The sequence below is a fragment of the Mycteria americana genome, chromosome 23 (assembly GCF_035582795.1).
Source record: "Mycteria americana isolate JAX WOST 10 ecotype Jacksonville Zoo and Gardens chromosome 23, USCA_MyAme_1.0, whole genome shotgun sequence".
Taxonomy (NCBI): Eukaryota; Metazoa; Chordata; class Aves; order Ciconiiformes; family Ciconiidae; genus Mycteria; species Mycteria americana.
In genome coordinates this window covers 2,161,762-2,181,442 of record NC_134387.1, presented here as the reverse complement: position 1 = coordinate 2,181,442, position 19,681 = coordinate 2,161,762, and the positions used below count along the sequence as shown (strand labels likewise).

The 19,681-nt window shown below is 47.7% G+C and overlaps 1 protein-coding gene across 2 annotated transcripts in view; it reads right to left on the bottom strand.

Annotated features, from left to right (window-relative positions):
• The window catches only part of GFPT1 (glutamine--fructose-6-phosphate transaminase 1), a 45,872-nt gene extending 28,591 nt beyond the window's left edge, over positions 1 to 17,281 (bottom strand). For both annotated transcript variants that reach the window (XM_075523605.1, XM_075523604.1), the window contains exons 1-5: positions 17,186 to 17,281; positions 6,431 to 6,538; positions 5,918 to 6,025; positions 4,409 to 4,534; positions 3,530 to 3,588 (exon numbers count right to left, since the gene is read on the bottom strand). In XM_075523605.1, coding sequence (XP_075379720.1) covers positions 3,530 to 3,588; positions 4,409 to 4,534; positions 5,918 to 6,025; positions 6,431 to 6,538; positions 17,186 to 17,192 — 408 coding nt within the window. In that variant the 5' untranslated portion in view covers positions 17,193 to 17,281. The remainder of the gene's footprint in view (positions 1 to 3,529; positions 3,589 to 4,408; positions 4,535 to 5,917; positions 6,026 to 6,430; positions 6,539 to 17,185) is intronic.
• Positions 17,282 to 19,681: the final 2,400 nt, after the last annotated feature.

Genomic DNA, 19,681 nt, shown 5'->3' with positions numbered 1-19,681 from the left:
CTCCTTCCTCCATCATTTTGTTTCATCCTTCTTTCCTGCCTTTCCTTTTCCTTCTCTCCTGCATTTCCTCTCTCCTTTCCTGCTTTTGTTTTTTTCTTTCTTCTTTCCTGACTTTCCTTTTTCCATCCTTCCTTTCCTCTTCCTTCCTTCACACTTTTTATCTTTTCTGCCTTTCCTCTTCTTTCCCTCCTGTGTTTTCCTCTTCCTTTTTTCCTTTCCCTCCTGCCTTCTCTTCTTTCCTCCCCTCCTGCTTTTTTCCTCTCTTCTTTCTTCTTTCCTTCCTTTCCTTTTTTCCTTCACTGCTTTTTTCCTCTTCCATCTTTTTCTGCCTTTCTTATTCTTTCCTTCTTCCTCTCTCCTGACTTTCCCTTTTGTTCTTCTTTCCTTTCCTCCTGCTTTGTTTCCTTTTTCCTTCCCTCTTTCCTGCCTTCCGTTTTCCCTGCCTTCTTTCCTGGCCTTCCTTTTTCCTCACCTGTCCTTCTTTCCTTCCTTTCCTCCTTCATCTTCTCCTCCCTTTCCTGCATTTCCTCTCCTTTCCTTTCTTCCTTCTTTCCTGCCTCTTCTTTTCTCTTCTTTTTTCCTTCCTTCCTTCCCCTTGGACTCTTTTTTCCTTTCTCCCATTTCCTTTTCAGTTCTTTCCTTTTCTTGCCTCCCATTTCATTCCTTCTTCCCTACCTTTCCTTTCCCATTTTCCTTCCTTCTTCCCTTCTTTTTCCTTTTCCTTTCCTTCATTTCCTTGCCGTCCTTTTCACTTCCTTTCCCTTTCATCCCTCCTTCTTCCCTTTTCCTTCCATCTTCCCTTTCTCCTCCATCATCCCTCCCTCCTGCCTTCCCACTCTGTTAGTGCGAGAGCGAGAGTACAGGAGTGAGCGCGAGTGTCTGGGAGAGAGAGGACGAGCGAGCACGCGCGCGAGTGGAAGAGTGCGTGCGAATGGAAGAGCGAGCGTGCGTGTGGGTGTGAGAGCGAGTGCAGATGGGTGAATGCGTGAGTGCACCCGCCATAGTGCGAGCGGGGGGTAAGGTGAGCGTGCACGCGAGTGCAAAAGCGTGCGGGAGGGGGAGAGCGTGTGTGTGAGTACAAGAGCGACGTGAATGCAAGTGGGGGAGCGTGAGCGCGCACACAGCGTGCGAGGATGAGCGTGAGTGCAAGCGGGGAGTGCGTGCAAGATGGAGAGTGCAAGAACGTGCGAGTTAAAAGGTGAGTGCAATTGTAAGAACATGAGTGCGACTGGGGGAGTGAGTTCCCATGTGAGTGGGCGAGTGGGTTTGAGTGCAAAAGCGGAGCGTGTGTGCTGCCCCGAGCGTGAGCTGGGAGTGCACGAGTGACTGCCGATGGGGGACGAGCGTGGGCGGGGGGCGAGCACGAGTGGAGGAGCGAGTGCGAGTCGGGGAGTGAGCAGGGGACGACTGACTATGAGTGCGAGGGGCGGTGCGAGTGGGGGGAGTGAGAGCGCAGGAGTGAAACGAGTGGGGGGGTGGAGGAGTGCGAGAGGGCGAGCAGGAGTGGGAGAATGAGGGAGCGTGAATGGAGGCAAGTGTGAGCGGGGAGTGAGGGAGTGTAACTAAAGGAGGGAGTGTGAGAATATGAGTGGGGGATGAGTGGCAGTGAGGAGTGCGAGTGGAGGAGTGTGAGTGGGAGGTGAGCGTGAGTAGGGAAATGTGAGTGAGAACGAGCGGGGGAGTGAGGAGGAGTGTGTAGGGAGTAAGTAAGTGAGAATACGAGTGGGGAAGTGAGAGTGGGAGAGTGAGTATGAGTGAGTGTGAGGAATATGAGGGGTGGCATGTGAGTGAGAGTGGGGGGAGTGAAAGTGGGGGGAGTGAGAGAAGGTGAGCGGGAGAGTGTGCTTAGGGTGAGTGTGAGTGGGGGAATGGGGTAGTGAATGGGGGAGTGAGTGGGAGGGTGAGTGGGGGGAATGAGTATAGGAGTGAGTGTGAGTCAGGGGGTGTGTGTGAGTGGGAGAGTGAGTGTGAGAATGAGTGGGAGAGTGAGTGGAGGAGCATGTGTGTGGGAATGTGAGTGGAGGAGTGAGTGTAAATGAGTGGGGGAATGAGGAGGTTGAGTGTGAGTGGTGGAGTGAGTGGAAGGGTAAGTGGGGGAGTGAGCGCGAGAATATGAATGGGGTGGGGAGTGTGAGAGGAGTGCAGGATGAGTGGGGGAGTGTGTGAGTGGGGTGAGCGTGAGTGAGTGAATGAGGAGTGAGTGTGGGGAACGGGGTAGTGAGGAGTGTGAGTGGGATGGTGAGTGGGAAATGAGAGTGGGGGGGTGGGAGGGTGAGTGTGAGTGGAGGAGGGCGAGGGTTAGTGGGGGAATGAGGGGGACATATGAGTGGGGGAGTGTGAGTAGAGGAGTGAATTGAGTGAGAATATGAGTGGGGGAATAGGGTAGCGAGTGGGGGAGTATGAGTGGGAGTGAGGAGTGGGAGGGTGAGTTAGAGTGAGTGTCAGTGAGAATACGAGCGGGAGAGCGAGTGTGAGAATATGAGTGGGGAATGGAGCAAGTGAGTGGGGGAGTGAGGAGGAGTGTAAGTGGGAGGGTGTGAGTGGGGGAACGAGGTGTGTGGTGAGGGGCGGAGCGCGAGTCGTGGGAGCGGGAGAGTGTGAGAATGAGTGGGGGAGTGAGGAGGGTGTGGGAAGGCGAGTGGGAGAGTGGGAAAGTGTGAGTGGAAGAGAGTATGAACGCGAGGTGAGTGGGGGAGTGAGTGAGAATACGAGTGGGGACTGGGGTAGTGAGGGGTGGACTATGGGTGGGGAATGAGCGAGAGGAGGGTGGGGGGGTACGAGTGCACGAATACGAGTGGGGGAACAAGGTACTGAGTGGGGAGAGTGAGTGTGAGAACATGACTGGGGGAGTGAGGAGGAGGGGGAGTGTGAGTGGGGAGCGTGCATGCGAATATGAGTGGGAGGATGGGGTAGTGAGGGGTGGAGTGAGGAGGAGCGTGATGTGAGGCTGAGTGTGAGTGGGGGAGGGAAAGGGAGCGAGTGGAATAATGAGGGGTGTGTGAGTGGGGGAGTGTGAATAGAGTGAGAGAACGTGAGTGGGGGAGTATGGGCATGAGGGGGGAGCATAAGTGTGAGTGTGGAACAAGTGGAGGAGTGTGAGTGGGAGGGAGGGAGTTTAAGTGGGTGAGCGCAAGTGGGGGAGTAAGAGTCGGGGAGTGTGAGGGGGGTGTGAGTGAGTGGAGGAGTGTGAGAATATGAGTGAGGGAGTGTGAATGAAGAGTGGGGGGTGAGTGGGAAGTGAGTGTGAGTGGGGGTGTGAGGGAGTGGGGGGGAGCGCGAGTACAAAAATATGAGTTGGGGAACATGAATGGAGGAGCGTGAGCGGGGGAATGAGTGTAGGTGGGAATGTGAGTGGGGGAGTGTGAGAATGAGTGTGAGTGGAGGAGTGTGAGTGGGAGAGTGAGTGTGAGACTACAAGTGGGGGAGTGGGGAAGTACATGAGAACAAAAGTGAGCGGGAGAGTGAGGGAGTGAGTGGGGAGCGTGTGCAGGGCGCGAGTGCCGTGCCCACACCCACGGGGGTCACTCACCAGGAATTTCCGCAGGTCCTTGTAGTTGGTGATGATGCCGTTGTGGATGACGATGAACTCTGGAGACAGAGGAAAGGCCCGGCTCAGCCCCACACTAGCCCCCCGGCCTGGCAGCGGGTGCCCGTGGCCACAGCGTGACACAGACAGCAGAGACCACAAAGCTTTATCGCGTGAAAAGCCGTACTTGGCCGAATAAAGGCAGATTGGCACCTCCTGGTGTGATCTGGCTCTGCCCCATTTGGCATGGCTGGTAATGGCAGAAGAAAGTAATGCCCTGGGTGTGACTAGGGCTACTGAGATCCTGCAAAGTTTCTGGAGGCACTTAAGCGCTTGGCAGTTTCCAGCCTGCTGGAAGCATTTAAACTCCACGCTCCTCCTGCCAGCTCATCGGTGCTGTTCCTCGGGCGGCTACACCGAACGCTAACCAAGCTGCACGCTGCAGCAGCACAGAGCAGACCACCCCCCTTCCGTACAGTGGTGATTATAAAAAAACATAAATAAATGGGGGGAAAAAAGTATACAAAATTCCATTCCAAAGAATGGCCACAAAAATTCTTACCATCCAATTTCATTCTGTGTTCACCTCCTTGCACTGTGCCCATGCAGCCACTGATCCTCTGGCCACTAACCCCAACCCTGACTGAGATCATTCGCTGCTGCGAGCAGCTCATCAGAACGTGCCCTGCAGCCAGAAACTGAGCCCAAACCCCTCCGGCTTCACAGCAACTGGGCTCAGCATCGTGGCCAGCAATAAACCCGCGGCCCTGGGTCCAGCCACCCCTCCCTGTGACGCACCAGGCGCTGGAGACGGCAGCAAGCTTTTCCAGACGCCGCAGGACATGCTGAGGAGCGCGCGGTTCCTCGAGCAAACGCACTCACCGTTGTTTTTATCCGAGCGTTGCGGGTGGCTGTTGATAGGGCTGGGCTCGCCGTGGGTAGCCCAACGGGTATGGGCAATTCCAAGGTGTACGTCAAACTCGATGTCGAGGTCCATGTCCTGTTGCTCTGCAGCAGAAGTAGGAGATGTTTTTAGTACTGAGGGGCTGTCCCTACCCCACAGTCAACAGGGGAGTCTCACCAGGCCTCCGGGGCCCACAGGACAGCAATGCTGACAGGGAAACAGAATCAGCAAATCCCAACAAAACATCAAGCGTGTTTTCAGGGGATTCAGAACACGGATGCACACAAGCAACCTCCCTGCATTCCCCACCCCGCCAAAACAAAAAAACAACTTTTAAGAAAGAATCCAACCTTAATTTCTCTCTCTGGGGTGCACCTTGCCCTCCTGTCACCTCCCATACGCTGTCAGCTGCGAGCGAACCAGCCCATTTCACAGTTACATACCACTATGGTCAGAATATTCATCACTAACCCTTGTCTCTAGAAAGCATACCATTAACATTAATATTTCTTTGGGAAAAAAGATTCCTGTTGTTCTACAAGTGTCTCCACAATCTCTTTAAAACTGGGTATCCCGCAATTTTCTTGAGCGGGCAAACATTTCTTCAGAAATATTCTGCCTATCTTCTATTTCTGTAACACACCTCACCTGGCCTTCGCAGTTCCTGGTTTTCTCTACGATTAGATCTACCCGCCTCCCTTTGGGAGGAACGGCACTCTGCACTGTGAGGTTAACACCAGCCGGGGTTAACGCAAGTTAAGTTACAACAACACAGCAGCTCTTGAATGCAAACTGGAGATCTCGACTCCTCTGAGAAGCATCTCCCCGTTCCCACACAGCTCACCTGCACTCCACACCCAACACCTTCGTGTTTCCTTGTGTTCTGCACAGATGTAATGAACTTAATGTTTCAATTAGGGGAACATAAAGAGGCAGAAACCGATGCAGAAGACTTTGCTCTCTGGTCTCATCAATTTGACAGCGACACACGTACACTAGTGCCTTCCTGGAGCCAGCTGCTTAGCACACCACCGCTCGGATGGACAGCTTTAGTTGGGACAAGCATTACATACAAAACGTAAAATTCAACTGGTGAATTTTATTAGAGCATTTCTCTTTTTCACCCAAGCTCTAGGTCTCTGGTAACTACTTCCCAGTAATTCCCCTTTCCCCAGTTTAAGGAATTTTTTGTTTGGGTTTTTTTTTGGTCTGTTTTCTAAAATGTATTTCAGATCTATTTTATTTTAATAGGGTGTGATTCATTTGTCTTGAGAAATCAGGACTTCCCTGTAACTTCATGACAACATCCACAGGATCACCAGGTTCTTCACAGCCCACATGGGAGCATTTACATCTCTGGCACTTTATACACAGTTACTTGGAAATACAGTGTTCCCGGGTAAAAGAGGTGATATTCAAAACACAAATGAGATGAGAGGACATTTCAAGGAACGAGAGCAGGCAAAGAACAAAAGGGAAATACGTACTGTGAACCTCTTCATCCAGAGCCTTCACTTTCCCCTTCTGTTTGATAAGCTGGATTTTGCAAGCATTAGCTTCCCAGTCTTTGTCGTTTCCGCCATCGATTCCCACACCTAAGCACCACCACGGAATATGAAGAAAGAGTGTGAAGTGCAGAAAGTATACTACAGTATTTTATGTAAAAAAATACTGATTTTTTTTTTTTTTTAACAGTGCCGTTCCCCCCAGCTGACCCTCCAATAAAGGCAAGAAACCCCTTAGATGAGGAGTGAGTTTTCCTTTTGTCATCTTGTAGGTGTTTTTAAAGCCTTAGATAACAGGCATCAAGAACGTTACAGAAATCTGTATATTGAAGGTTAACCCAAACCTCCGACCACACGACCACAGGCACACCCAATTTGTGTTTCAGCTTTCTTCAAAAGCAGAAGACAGTAGAAACCATTCACAAACACACCACGAAAATCATCATTTACAGGCCAAAATTCAAAAAAGAACCACTGTTGCTCAGAAAGAGCTACCTGCAGAATCATAGCCTCTGTACTCCAGCCGCTGGAGCCCTTTGATAAGGGTCTCCAGGATCTCCCGTCTCGTCCGGGGAACATGGTAGTTCAGGTAAGCAAAGATGCCTGTGTGAGGGAAAAGAGCAGAATCTTAGGGCAAAATCACAGCTGAGGAAACTCTGTACGTGCCATCTGCTTAGTATGCGCACTGAGCTAAAACTCAAACAGGCCTTCGTGCCGAGAACCCCCGCAGGAAGGCACCACCGCGGCTGCAGCTTTTCCTTACCCCCCTGAGGTCCAGTGGAGAAGATGTCACTAACATTTAAGAGATCAAAACTAACCACAAAACGCCAGCATCCTTCTCGTGACACTGAAAGCAACTAAACAGGACAAGCCTGGGCGTGATGGGAGAAAGAATTTCCATGTGAGCTGGACCTACATGACAGAATGAGCTGTCAGGAGACGATGCAGGGGATCGGAAACTAATCACTCCAGATGAAAAATCTAAGCTTTGCATGCTGAAGAACCACCTTCAAAGGGAATTCTTCCTTGAACAGCTTTCTCCAAGTTCCTCCCACAGGCTCACTAAGAAAAAAAATCATGCAAACTAACACCCTCAAACTAATGGAGCTATTTTTCCTGTAGCTTGCAAAGGAAGATAAATCGTTGCTTCTATTTTTAAGCAACGATGGGGACACACAAATTCCGAGATCTCTAATGCCAACTACGGCTCTATTTCAGAAAGATTTCCTTCGGTGCCGTCATGAAGCAGTAGCATGAGAAGACATTTACAGGATGCTAGAAATATCTGTGCTTGAAATCTACCATCTCACCCTGTCTAACATTTTAAAGGAGAAAAATATCTGCATGGAATAAAAGCCAGACAGGTTTCACACAAACATCCATATATGTACGTGACCAGTAATTCAAGGTTTGTAATTCGAGAAACTTTATCAAAACCTCTTGAGGAGAACGGAGTTCAGTCACACACACACAAAACCAAAGTCCTTCTAAAGGCATCCCAAATCTTTTATGTTTTCCTGATAGTACTGCCACACAGCCTGCCTCACAGTTCCCAAACTCTTACCCATGTGAAAAATTTGACTCCCAAGATGACTTTTGGAACATGTATCTTTATGTTTACACACAGATTATTTTAAAGAACATTTGAAAAACTGCATTCTTAAGCTGTTTGTGTTTTGGAATTAAACTAAACATTTCAAAGCCTTCTGATGTCTTAATTTCTTTTATAAGTAGAAATACGGGCTAATCAGAGTTGATGGACACACTGAATACCACAGAGCAACGCGCTGAAACGTTTACAAGGGACTTTTCAGCCTGAGCAGGGACAACGAGGTCGTACGCAGCCATGTGCTGTTCTGACACTCTCCCGTTCCCTCTCCCTTTTCCATGCACTTCAGCTACAGGTCTCAGGGTAAGTTTGTCATAAGCTCCCTCTTGCCATTCCCAAAGCATTAGAAGTTACATCTCCCTGCAGTTCTGCTGCAAAAAGAGCACACCATGCCTCGCTTATTTTCTTCCACATTGCTAGAAAAAATTAGCAGCACGTTCCGTTGTTCCTCTTTCTTAAACCACCTAGTCAGATGAAGGGGAAAAAAAAAACAAAAAGGAGCTTTTTAACTTGGTTTCTTTTGCTTCTACCTTCATTTCCCCAAAACCTTTTCTGATAACCACTTGTAAGACTATCAGGACCAAGTTCATAAAAATTTGCAGTTTCACTTCCACTGCTCCCGACATCCCAACCCCATCGTACACACAGGCCTGCTGCTGCCATCTCCTGATGGCAACGTTCAACTTGAACGTTGGTTCCAGTAACTACACGGACAAGGTGAGGTCCCCCTCCACAAACCTCGCAATTCACAGCTAAAAGCTCAACAGATGATAAAACACGACCAGCAGTTAACCACCTCTGCTCTATTTCAAAAGCCTCCTCTGAAGGATACTTCCCCCACGCTCTCAGTCTCCAAACCCTCCTTCCCCACCCTTCTGGCAAAGAAAAAGTTTTCCAATTTGAGATACTTAGTTCACTCTGTTTCTAAAAACTGCATTCTTTGGGCAAACAGCAACCTCCCTGTTTACAAGTGAACTGACTCCAAATAGCTGTCATCCAGGCTGAAGGACGGCACATTTCAGCTATATCCTGGATGCCTAAAATCCTTTAAATGACTTCCAGGTCTTACAAGAGGAGTACAAAGCAGACTGCTTTATTAGCAGGCAGCTGGAAAAGCCCCTCTCTCCATATTTACCAGAAACCTCCCCAACAGACACCCAGTGCAGCGGTAGCATTACACATAAAAATAACAAGCGTGTACCATAAAGCAGAGAAAAGCAGCACACAAGATGTCTTTAAAAAGGCACGCTGGGCTCCAGCAGTTCCCGACATTTCCCTTTACACCAAAGCCACCTACCACAGCATCCAAAGTAAAGCTACTTCAGAAGGCATAATTATAACCAGCATGAATAATTACAGAAACACAAACACTGCTTACATTTTTCCAAATTAGCTAAATAATTTCAGAGTTGAAACCTCTCTCCAGGTTTTACGCACCTTGGAAGCACACGCTAAGGGTCCCATTCCCACCCAAACCCTGGAGCCTTATACCTCTTTTTGACGGCGCCAGGAAGCTCCTTGCTCTGGCGTTAGCCCATCGAACAGCTCTCCAGAAGCACCTACGATCTTTGCATCCTCCTCGGCAGCATTTCAGCTATCTCACCGTGGCATAACCAGTCCCACTCAGGCGTACAGCTACCTAGTTAAGTTATTCCACTACCACGGCACAACACCAAAGGCCACTCAAGTGGGATATGCTCTTTTGAGCAAACGGGGACTGATGATGAGCGCTAAGGTGCTCTGGAGTTTGAACGTCAGGCTGGCCACAGCGAGACAGTTCCTGGAAGTCCTTTCCAGCGAACAGCAGCAGTGTGAGAGGCACAAGAGCCTCATTGACGGGAGCACAGAGGAGGCCTTCTTCACTGGCAGGGCATCGAGCTGAGCGACTGGGGGACAAAAATGGAACAGGCTGTCAAGCTGGCACGCAAAGGGTGAAAGAGAGCCACTGTAAAGTGTGGGGAAGGAATTGCGTGCAAAAGGTACGGTAGGTGTGGGCATACGCCAAGAAGGGAGAAGAGGACTGTAGGGAAGGTGGAGGGGAAGTAGCGTAGAACAGGACAGCAAGCTTAATTGAGGTAATCTGCTCTGCCACCTTACATCCCATCTGGGCTGCCCATCAGCACCTCCAGGCCTCTCCAAACAACAGCAGGCCAGAGGCGTGTGAAGGTGGTCCTCCCCTGTGCCCATCAGGTATCACCCCTGGCACACTACCAGGCACACAGCAACAAAAAACCCAACTTGTTTCCGGGCCGTGACATTGCATTTTAAATGCGGGTATTTTCCACTGAAGTAGCCTGGAGGGCGCAGGGCAGTCATCTCAATGGCCCTGCAGAAAGCACAGAGCGGGGGTCCCCTCCGAAACACCCCATCAACACATCTGTAACTGATCAAACAGACACAGCCCGGAGGGGCGGGGGGACACCAAAGAAACACCACAGCGTGTGGCTCAAAGCCCCAGTGAAGATCACTGTGCACAGCACTTTCCACACAGACCCTTGGTGCCCCAGCAAGGTCCTTAAAATGAAGTCCTCCATGTGAAAACAAGTCTAACTCAATAGACGGGCACAATTATTAGGCAGAAACTCGGTTTTCTTTCACAAAATATTTTTGTAAATGTGAACTGATCATTTTAGTCTCCATCCTGCTTCTGGCACAAGGATTGCAACTTATTTCGAACCAAAAAAAAGTCTTAAAACCAGAACTATTTCCCGCTAGCCAGGGCTGACTTTGGTCTTCTTTGTTAAATCTGCTTCCCAAACCTGACAGTGGCTTAAAATGTTATTTTCTCTGCACATTTTAAGAAGTTTAGTCACACCTGAACTAAAAAAAAACAAAAAACCAACAAACCCAAACTTGATTCCTTGTCATAGATCACAACTGCTAGCAGCGTACAACAAAATGGCATGTACTGAATGGGCACAAAGTAGAAACCGACTTCCTCCAGGCTCACCTGGGATGAGACCGAGAAACAGTAGTGTTCATCTCTACTTGTACTGTAAACAAACAGAACACATCTGCCTAGAAAGGAGCCAACTTGGCATTTGTCTGAGGCATCGAAAAAAATATCTATTAATTACAGCACAATTATATTAAGATTATTCAGGAGAACTGCGAAAAAAAATCTGAATCTAAGACTAAGAATGCCACCAAAAAAAAAAACCAACCAACCACACACAAGGAATTCAGTGCTTCTTATCAGAAAATACAGAGACTATGAAAAGCAAACAAACGAAAAGAAATGCAAATACAGTATTAATGTGACAAAATATGTGGATACACTCTTCAAAAAAGATGACCATGTAAACATTGGGAGAGTCAGTTTCGATTCAGTTCAGCTTGTAGATCTTGACAGGAAAACAGCTGGAGCGATAATGCAGACGCCACTATGAAAATAAAATTCAAATAACTCACCCGTGATCGATGCATTTTACAAATGAGAAGGCAAGTAAGACAAGCAGGTTTAAAACTCACCTTAAGAAAACAGGAAAAGAAAGAAATAAAAATAAATAGAATAATATGTAAAAATGATGCATCATTAAAGTAAAAAACGGGACAATAAGGCCAGTGAAATGAGCCCGAGTCTTCCTAAATGCATGACTTACTAACCTGCAAGCTAAAATCAAATATTTGAAGGCTTATCACCCATTTACGGCACTTGATCATGATGAATTATGTGTAAATAACAGTTTTATTTACTGGAAGTATTTTCAAATGCATTTCATTTTCCCCTTTTCAAACATCCCATAATGACATGATTCTTCATAGCTGGAGGAAGTTTCAATCCACATTTAGAAAACAGCATTTTTACTGGCTGTACCCTAACTATTGGATTATTCAGGAATCTACGAGCAATCACATCTCATAATCACTCCCATTTTTAAGTACAATTCCACTGCCCTTGACAGAAACACTGATGAGAATAAAAAAAAGACCCAAAGCATTCAATGCTTGTTATGCTTCATGGACCCAACTGTATTTTTGAAAAACGTTTATTTCTCCCAGCAGCCACCAACAGAGGCTCTGCAGATTAAGTTTTGCTGTGGAGTTACACCTCAAGCCTTTGGTCCCACCTATGTGAACGTACGGCAAGGAATGCGGCTGTGCTAAGTCAAAGGGCACTCAGGTGATACTTACATCCCAGCATGACGCAAAGCCCTGGCTGTTCAAGAAAAGAACGTCTTTTTACTCAAAAGCTGAACAAAGGATCACTTCATCCAGCTACAAAATGTAGCCTTCTCCAAGGTGGAACGTGGCAGAGGTGGGATGGCACACAGCAACACTACCTTCCAGTTTAGACCATAAAAGACCTTTCTTCCACACGCCAGAGACATGTTTTTCTCCAAATCACAATGCCTCGCTCTCTCCCTCCCTGTGTTTATATTCAAATCAATCTACACGATTCAAAAGATGAAAAGATATCAACTGCACAGATCTTTACAGCTGCTTGAAGGCTTCCGTGAGGAGCGCTCTGTCACAAAGCGCCAATTTTTCTGTCAAAGTGACAATTCATTTAAATCGCAACAGTCAATGGAAACATGTTGGTTTTGATGAAATTCCAAGGCAAATCTAGCAAATTTCCATCAGGGTCCCATCTGGTGCACCACCAGCTTATCCCCTTGCCAGCCTAGATGCCAGGTGCTGAAAATGTAGAAATCTTGCAGTCCAAGCAGAACGTTCCTGAAACCAACCCACCGTGAATTTCAGGTCCCTAGCAGACCTGAAAAGAGGAGTTTCAGTTTCAGCTCAACTTACGCATTTAGACACCATTCAACGCAAGTGTTTTTCAGTAATAAAGCCACACCTGCCCTCCGTAACTCACGCTCCAGAACAAGCCAGAAAGAGGAAGTATTACAGAAAACCAGGATATATGAATGACATTTAATTACACTACCTTGACAAGCCTTGAGTTGGCATTGTTCAGGGTGAAATACATGCCATATGAAACAAAAAAAACCCCTGTGAACTTCATTCTAGTCCAGCACTGCTTATAATTGTGAATTCCCAGCTAAAATAAGACAGCAGCAAGCGTGCTACAGGAATTTGTATCTGACAGGCTCAGAAAACACAATACCCCAGTCTGGAATACGCTAATACACTTCAGGACTTGATACTAATATACATCAGGATTAGAACAGCAGTCACGCTTTACAACATAATAAAACATTTTAACTAGGAACTTGACACAGGACTTTGCACGTACGGACTGAAGACTTGTTCAAAGCATGTCAGCTTGTCATACAGCTCTTGAATCACACTAAGACCCGCCATAGTAAGAAGTCCTGCATATATTTCTCTTAAGTGAAATACCTTGAACAATATACTTTAGAACATAACAGACTTCCTTTCTTGCAGGTTTGCCTTAAAAACCTTACCTGGTGAACCACCAGCAGAACAGGTATTCAGCTGCTTGTGAAACTCAACTCTCTCTCAGAACCGATTTTTAATATTCGAGCACAAAACCTAGCCATTCTTAATGACAGCTATGTAAAGAATTCCCTAGAAACAGCTGACAGATTTTAACAGAATAGCATTTTTACCAAGTGGACGTTCATTATTTCTATTGTTAACAGTCACTAAAATACTTTTTCTGAGAACTTCATTTTCCTGTGACCTTTTTGGTGCTCATGTTCCTTTATTTCATGGTAAGTTCACAGGAAAATGAAATTAATCACCACTTCCAGGTAAGAATAAATGATCTTCTCTCCAGTGTCTTGAATACGTGAAGTTACTCAAGAGTAGCTTCTCCTAATCCTTTTCCTACAAAATAAGAAAAGCCTTCAGGCTAGGTTTACTGTCAGATTTACAAATTCCTTTATACCATACCGTGTACCGTTAAAACCATTTCAACAGACGATGTTATCAGTACATCCACTTGGAAATTCCAACGAATCCTTTATCCTGGTGATGATTATTAGGTCTCAAGTCTCAAACAAATTAGATGCAGGCTACTAAATATCACATACATAATAGATGTTACAGATTGGGAAAAGCGATAAAAATATTTTTCTTCAAACTAGAGTAGAGGAGACACTAGGCAGTAACAGCGAGTTCTAACACAAATACTAATCGTAGCACAGAACAAAGTCCCAGAACCGATGCTCAAAACCTGCTGGAGCGGGCTCCTATTATTTGCTGCCCGGCGGTTCGGTGAGGTGGAACACTGTGCCAACCCCTGCGTACCGAAACAACGCTACTTCTGCACAGTTTGAAGGAGCGCAAGGTCAGAAACAAGCAGACTATCATTATTATGTCTGCTAGCTGTATATGGGAGAGTTTACGTTCAATTCATCAAGTCTGCGCTGGGAAAAAAACAGAAAAACATCCACTCGGTGAAGAAACACATTTGTCCACTGGATGCTTCTTTCACCACCCACGCACACACCTCTCTCTCCAGCTAAAAAGGACAAGATTTCTCCTGTCTAGAGTAAACAACCAGTGCGTCAATGCTAAGGATTCATTCTGGACAAGAGCCGCTATTCTCTGCTTCACACATACACCTAGGCATACAAATGGTATTTCAACAGGCAGGAGGGCAGTCCCCACTGATGTACGTGCAACCTTAAAACTTGAAACTCAAGTCTTTCTTAAGCCCATTTTTACCTTCAGTAACCACTAGTAATACAAGACCTAAATTCTAAAATCCCTTTTTGTTGTTAAAATAGTCATGGCATATGATAGGTTTACTTATTTACAGAACAGTCTATCAAGCCTGGCTACCTTGAAAAACCTGTTTTCCAAACTATTTTATAGATGCCATTGAACTGGTTTGGTGCATTCAGACCAAAGCACACCCAATTCATACCTGGCTAAGTCTTCAAACTGCAAGCGTGTAACACATACCAAGAACAAACCCTGTTTTTCACTAACACTATTAAAAGCAAAAACCCACCACATTTATACAGAAGACCTGTCATTTATGCTAGGCATCAAGGAACTGAACTTTGAGGCTCCTTTCCTTTACCTGTCCAGCAGTATGAGCACGTCAGATCACAGGACCTTGTGATCTTTCATGCACACGTAAACCTCAACATCAGATTACCAGCACGTTGAAAAGGTTGTGTTAGTAATTCCAGTCTTGAAGCTCTCACAGAGAGAACTCAGATAACAATAGCAGCATTATCACCTTTACTTAAAAAAAAGTCATTTTAATAACTACCTATCTGAGATGAGTTGGATAAAAATCTGAATGTGGACTGCGTACCCACCAGATAGTGTGGCGAGATAAAGCAACGTATATCCTGACTTACAATTCTATTACAGAAATAACGTTGTCTGAGGATTTGTACAAGCAACCAGGCCTGCACAGCTGTCACTACACTGTGTAACATGGCTACTTAGCCTCTGCGCAGGCCGCAGCACGAGCAATCAGAGCCCCCTACTCCAAGATGTAAGCTACCGTCACTTCAGTTAAAAGAGACAATTAAGTCTTGTTAGTGTAAGTACTCAGAGAGCCTACAAGCCAGTTCTGCCTAGTTATGACATTTGCAGGACTATCTGAGAGGGCGACACCTGTTTGTTCACCTTGTTCTTTTGCTGGAGTCTACTGCTGCTGTACGGAAAAATGACCAAGCTGCCACCGCAGTTAACATTTCCTAGCGTGAGCCGAGACCACCGTCAATTTTGTCTTGCGCTCACCAGCCGGATCGCGAATGGCGGCAGCAGAGGAGACCGTATACCTTAGTTTTGCCAACTGCGCTTAACCACAAGTCACAAGAGTTCATGTGGTAGCACCCTCAGACTCTGAACAGTTCTCCTCCTGTTCCCTACAAAAACCTTAACTGCCTTCAGCCACGCACCTCCTGCACTCAGAAGCTCCTCAATTTCCAAGGCTTATTCCTCTGTGTCAACATGCTCAGTTAATGCTCTCCTCTTCTCATTTTTCACTATATCTCTGGCTCCCATAACAAGACTCGACAACAGACTCAATAATCCTTGATGCTTTTCTTACTGTTTCATAAAACGTTTCAACATCCAAGAAGAACTTTGCTTACATGAAGAAGGGCTTATATAAGAAACACATTAAATCTTGAATGCAACTAAGTAACTACCCACAGCATTTCCAGGGCTCATCGCAGTTAAAAAGACAAAGAGCAGAATGTTAATATTGCACATTTCAAAGGCTGGACCTCAAATAAGGCAAGCACGAGGCACCAAAACCATCTCTATTCTTACAGCAAGCTATTTATAATAATAATTATCCCTTCTATTCTTAGCTTTGCTCCACTTTGTACTTTTAATGCAAATTAACATAGTGTTAAATGTAAGCTGAACTATGAATTTCTGCTTGCCTCTTCGTAGCGCTCCACAGACTCGACAGTTTGAAGGTGATACCAGTTCAATCTCACAAAAACAATGAAAGAAATGTCAACTTGCACGTGAAGTATAAAAACCACAATGTTGCTTAAAGCATAATTTTAATTTTGCATATAAAAATACGGGGGGGGGGGGTGTCAAAGAAGGAAATGTGGAAAGACAAATAAAAAGAGCCAAGAGACCACTGTTGCATCAATTTCCATGGAAAAACATGAACACGATAGAAAGAGGAAGAGAAAGGATAAAACGTATTCCTGTGTCCGAGAGATGAGGTAGATAATTGTACTAATGTGGCAAACGAGTGGAAAGTACTTAAGTGACTTTGGAGAACAAGCCTCGCTGGCTTGCGCTCCAGTTCACGCAAGGCATGTGCTCAACACAGGGAAGCTCCACTGGGCTACGAACAGACGGAGATGAGCTGGTGCATAACCCTGCAACGGACACTTCTAAGCCTCGTTTAAACCAATTTACCTGTCTGCCTCACAACCTACGTGGCGTAAACTTGAATGAACGTACGAGTGTCCACACCAGAAGTTGTAGTGCCTAACAAAATAACAATAAGCCACACTTTTCACCTAAAAGTGGGAGTGGTTATTCTGATACGACCAGAGCCACGTTTGGAAACGCTACCGGTGAAACCTGTATCCCCTTCCTATAAGGTACATGTTACTGACATTCGCTGGGGCTTAGGCTCCTAAGTCACTTCGTTGCTTTTGAAAACTACAACCTATAAACCCAGCTGACACAGAACGGGCGTGTCACAAGCCTCAGCACCACCCGCTACCGAACCAAAACCCACCGACATCACCGAGTGCCCTGAAGGCTTCTGCACCGAGGAAACAGCGTATTTTTAGTACTGTCGTGTCTCACGCAGACCGAGGGCGCTGGCCTTTTGTACGCCCTGGCCACATTTGCACATAATTTCGGGAGAATGCGCCCTTTCAAGTTATTAATACGCGGCAAGACACCTCCCCTAGAGAAACGTAGCGGACGGTAGACACGACGATGACATTTTCAGATAACGGAGACGGAGCCCCTTCTCGCTACAGCCGAGGCAACGCAGAAGCGGCCGGCCCCTTTTTCCGCCCGAACTGCCGGGGGTGCCCCGGGGAGCTCCTCCGCGGCACGCTTTCGGCACGGCACGGCACCGGCCGGCCTAGCGCCGCTCCTCCGGCGCGGGGCGGGGAGCCGCCGGGCGGGGAGCCGCCGGGCAGGGCCCCGGCCCACGCCGCCCGGGAGCCCCCTCCCGCAGCCGCGGGATGCGCTGCGCGCCCCCCCCGGTCCCCGCCCCGCGCCCGCCGGGCCGCGCCGCCCTGCCCGGCCCTTACCGCACATGGTGCGCACCCGTCCGCGGCCGCGCTGGCTCTGCGCGCCGGGGCCGCGCCGCCCGCCCGCCCCCCGCGGCGGGGGCCCAGGGCGCAGGCCCGCCGCCCGCCCCGCCATTGGGCCACGCCGCCCGCCCCGCCCCCGGCCCGGCCCCCGGGACGTGGCAGCCGGATCCGCGTCCGCCTGCGGGCTGGGCCGGGCGGTGCCCGCGGCCCCGCACAGGCGGGGAAGGCCGGGGGCGGCGGAGAGGCTCCCCCGGCCTTCCCCCGTGCGGCCGGCGGGATGGACGGAGCAGCGGAAATAAACCCCGGGCTGGAGCCCCCCGCGGCGACAGCCCAGACCCCCGGGCGGGGCGGGGGAGGGGGGTCCTGCTTTGGGGAACTGCAGCGTGGGACAACCCCGCTCCTAGCTCCCGCTAACAGCAATACACGGGGGATTACCGCCAAGCCCTCCAACAGCAGCAGCGTTCGGAGAGGGCTGTTACCGACCCTAAACGCCCAGGGGCTTTCCCCAGCTCCGGCGGTGAAGGGGCAGCAGCCCGCTGTAACGCAGGAGCTCCCGTACCCCCACGCCACGGCCCATGTCCTCCCCGCAATCCCCGTGGCCTGTCTTCTCATCTTCTACTGTAACTGCTCTATAATAGCACCTATTCAGAAGCAAGATAAAGAAACCATTAAGATGAATCTGCAAAGCAAAGGGGGACGGGCACAACTGACAAAGGAGCGATACGCTTGTTGGTACAGCCGGATAGCTTAGTTACGCTGTCTACGTGTGACTACTACAATCAAATACCGCTTGAAAAACTTATGAAAAGCCTGAGGCTACAAAAACATGGCAATCCCTTCTTAAGAAAAATGCTGTTCACTTAACTTCATCTTGACACTAAAAAGTCGATAAAGATTTCCTTAAAAAGCCCAGAAAACAACCAGAAATGTTAGTATTTGTCAAAAAAAGAGGACGGGTAGAACTTGAACTTGGCTCTAGAAGAGCCTGGCTGAACGCAAACAGAAGTGGGAAGGCCACCGATCTCAGAAACATTAAAGGTTGGCGGCCAGCGCACATGGCCACCTCCCTGCTTTCGCTCAGCAGCAAAGACGTGACAGGAACAGCCCACAGCAGTTAGCGCCGGTTCCTAGGGCCGGCTTGTGTAGAGCAGCGACCTGGAATCAAGCTGCAGAGTGCTTTATTTCCCCTTTGTCAGCTGTGAAGGTGGAAGAGGGCTGACTTCAAATTCTGATGGTCTTTTTCCCCGCTTCCACATCTTTAGAGGAAGTCGAATGCCTTGTGGCAGTGGAAGTTGATTTCCCGGATGAGAAGGGAACTCTTAACCCATCGTAACAGCGCAAACCTGAAAGGTGATCACCAGAAATACAGGGAATATCTGTTGGCACAGAAATATAGCTCTCCTCGGCTTTGGCCAGTGTTCAAACTCTGTTACTGATCTACTAAGCACACCGGATTCATCTGCTGGTTTATTTCTGTATCGCGGGGTTCTCTGCCACCCTGCAGTAGCTCCCAGTTCAGGACTTCTTACCACTCCTGGGATTTCTTAAGGTATTCACCACAAACCTAAAATAATCTATAGCATTGTCTGAAGACAAACGGAAAGGTATGACCCTACTTATAACAAGGGATGCTCCAGACAAACGCTCCCAAAATACATAGTTCATGTCAGCAGCACAGCGAATACCAAACTTTATGACTTAAACCTATACCATACTTGATGTTATAAAAATGAATCCCTCAAACCAAGGCTAACTCATCCATCCGTATGTACTAGTCTGGTGCAAATCCCTCAGAATTTTACACACACAGAAATTTGTTCAGTCTTGAAGCGGCTATTTAATTTTTTCCCCATGAAGGCCCCAATATTTATGCCCTATGTAACTTGTTACTTTATTCTGAGGTTTGCCATACATACAGTACATGGTTTTACTACCACATATAGTTCATGTGAACGTGGATGTGCAACTTACTACCGAACAGCAAAATGCAGAAACAGTTTCCCAAACTCTCTCTCACAGGGGAGCCTTTTAAAATTAACAAAAGGGGTCACGGTTGGGAAAAAAATACCCGCTTCTTCCTCCTCCAAGCTCAACATACTTCACTTGAAAGAGAAGTTCTGGCTAAAGTCCTGAATTTTGGATAGATTGCAAACTATTGCCTCCTGGAAAAGAGTATATTTTGTGATCCCTGATATAACGCATTTTGAATATTATCAGGTAACATGAGCCATTTCCTCCTGCTACTGTGTTGAAAGTACCTGCTCCAAAAATGCTGTCAGCGAAGGCTGTGGGTGTCGATTGCTTCACACCGTACACTACAGTGTTACCAGAAGACTGCCTTACAGACAAACAGGCTAATTGCTCCTGGAGGCATGGACTGAGTCACATCCTGACAAAAAGCACATCTCCACCTGCAAACAGTTTCAAGATGACAAGAGTTTAGCTAGCTGTAATCAACTTTCCTTGTAAAAGAGAGTGCTAGAACAGTGCTTA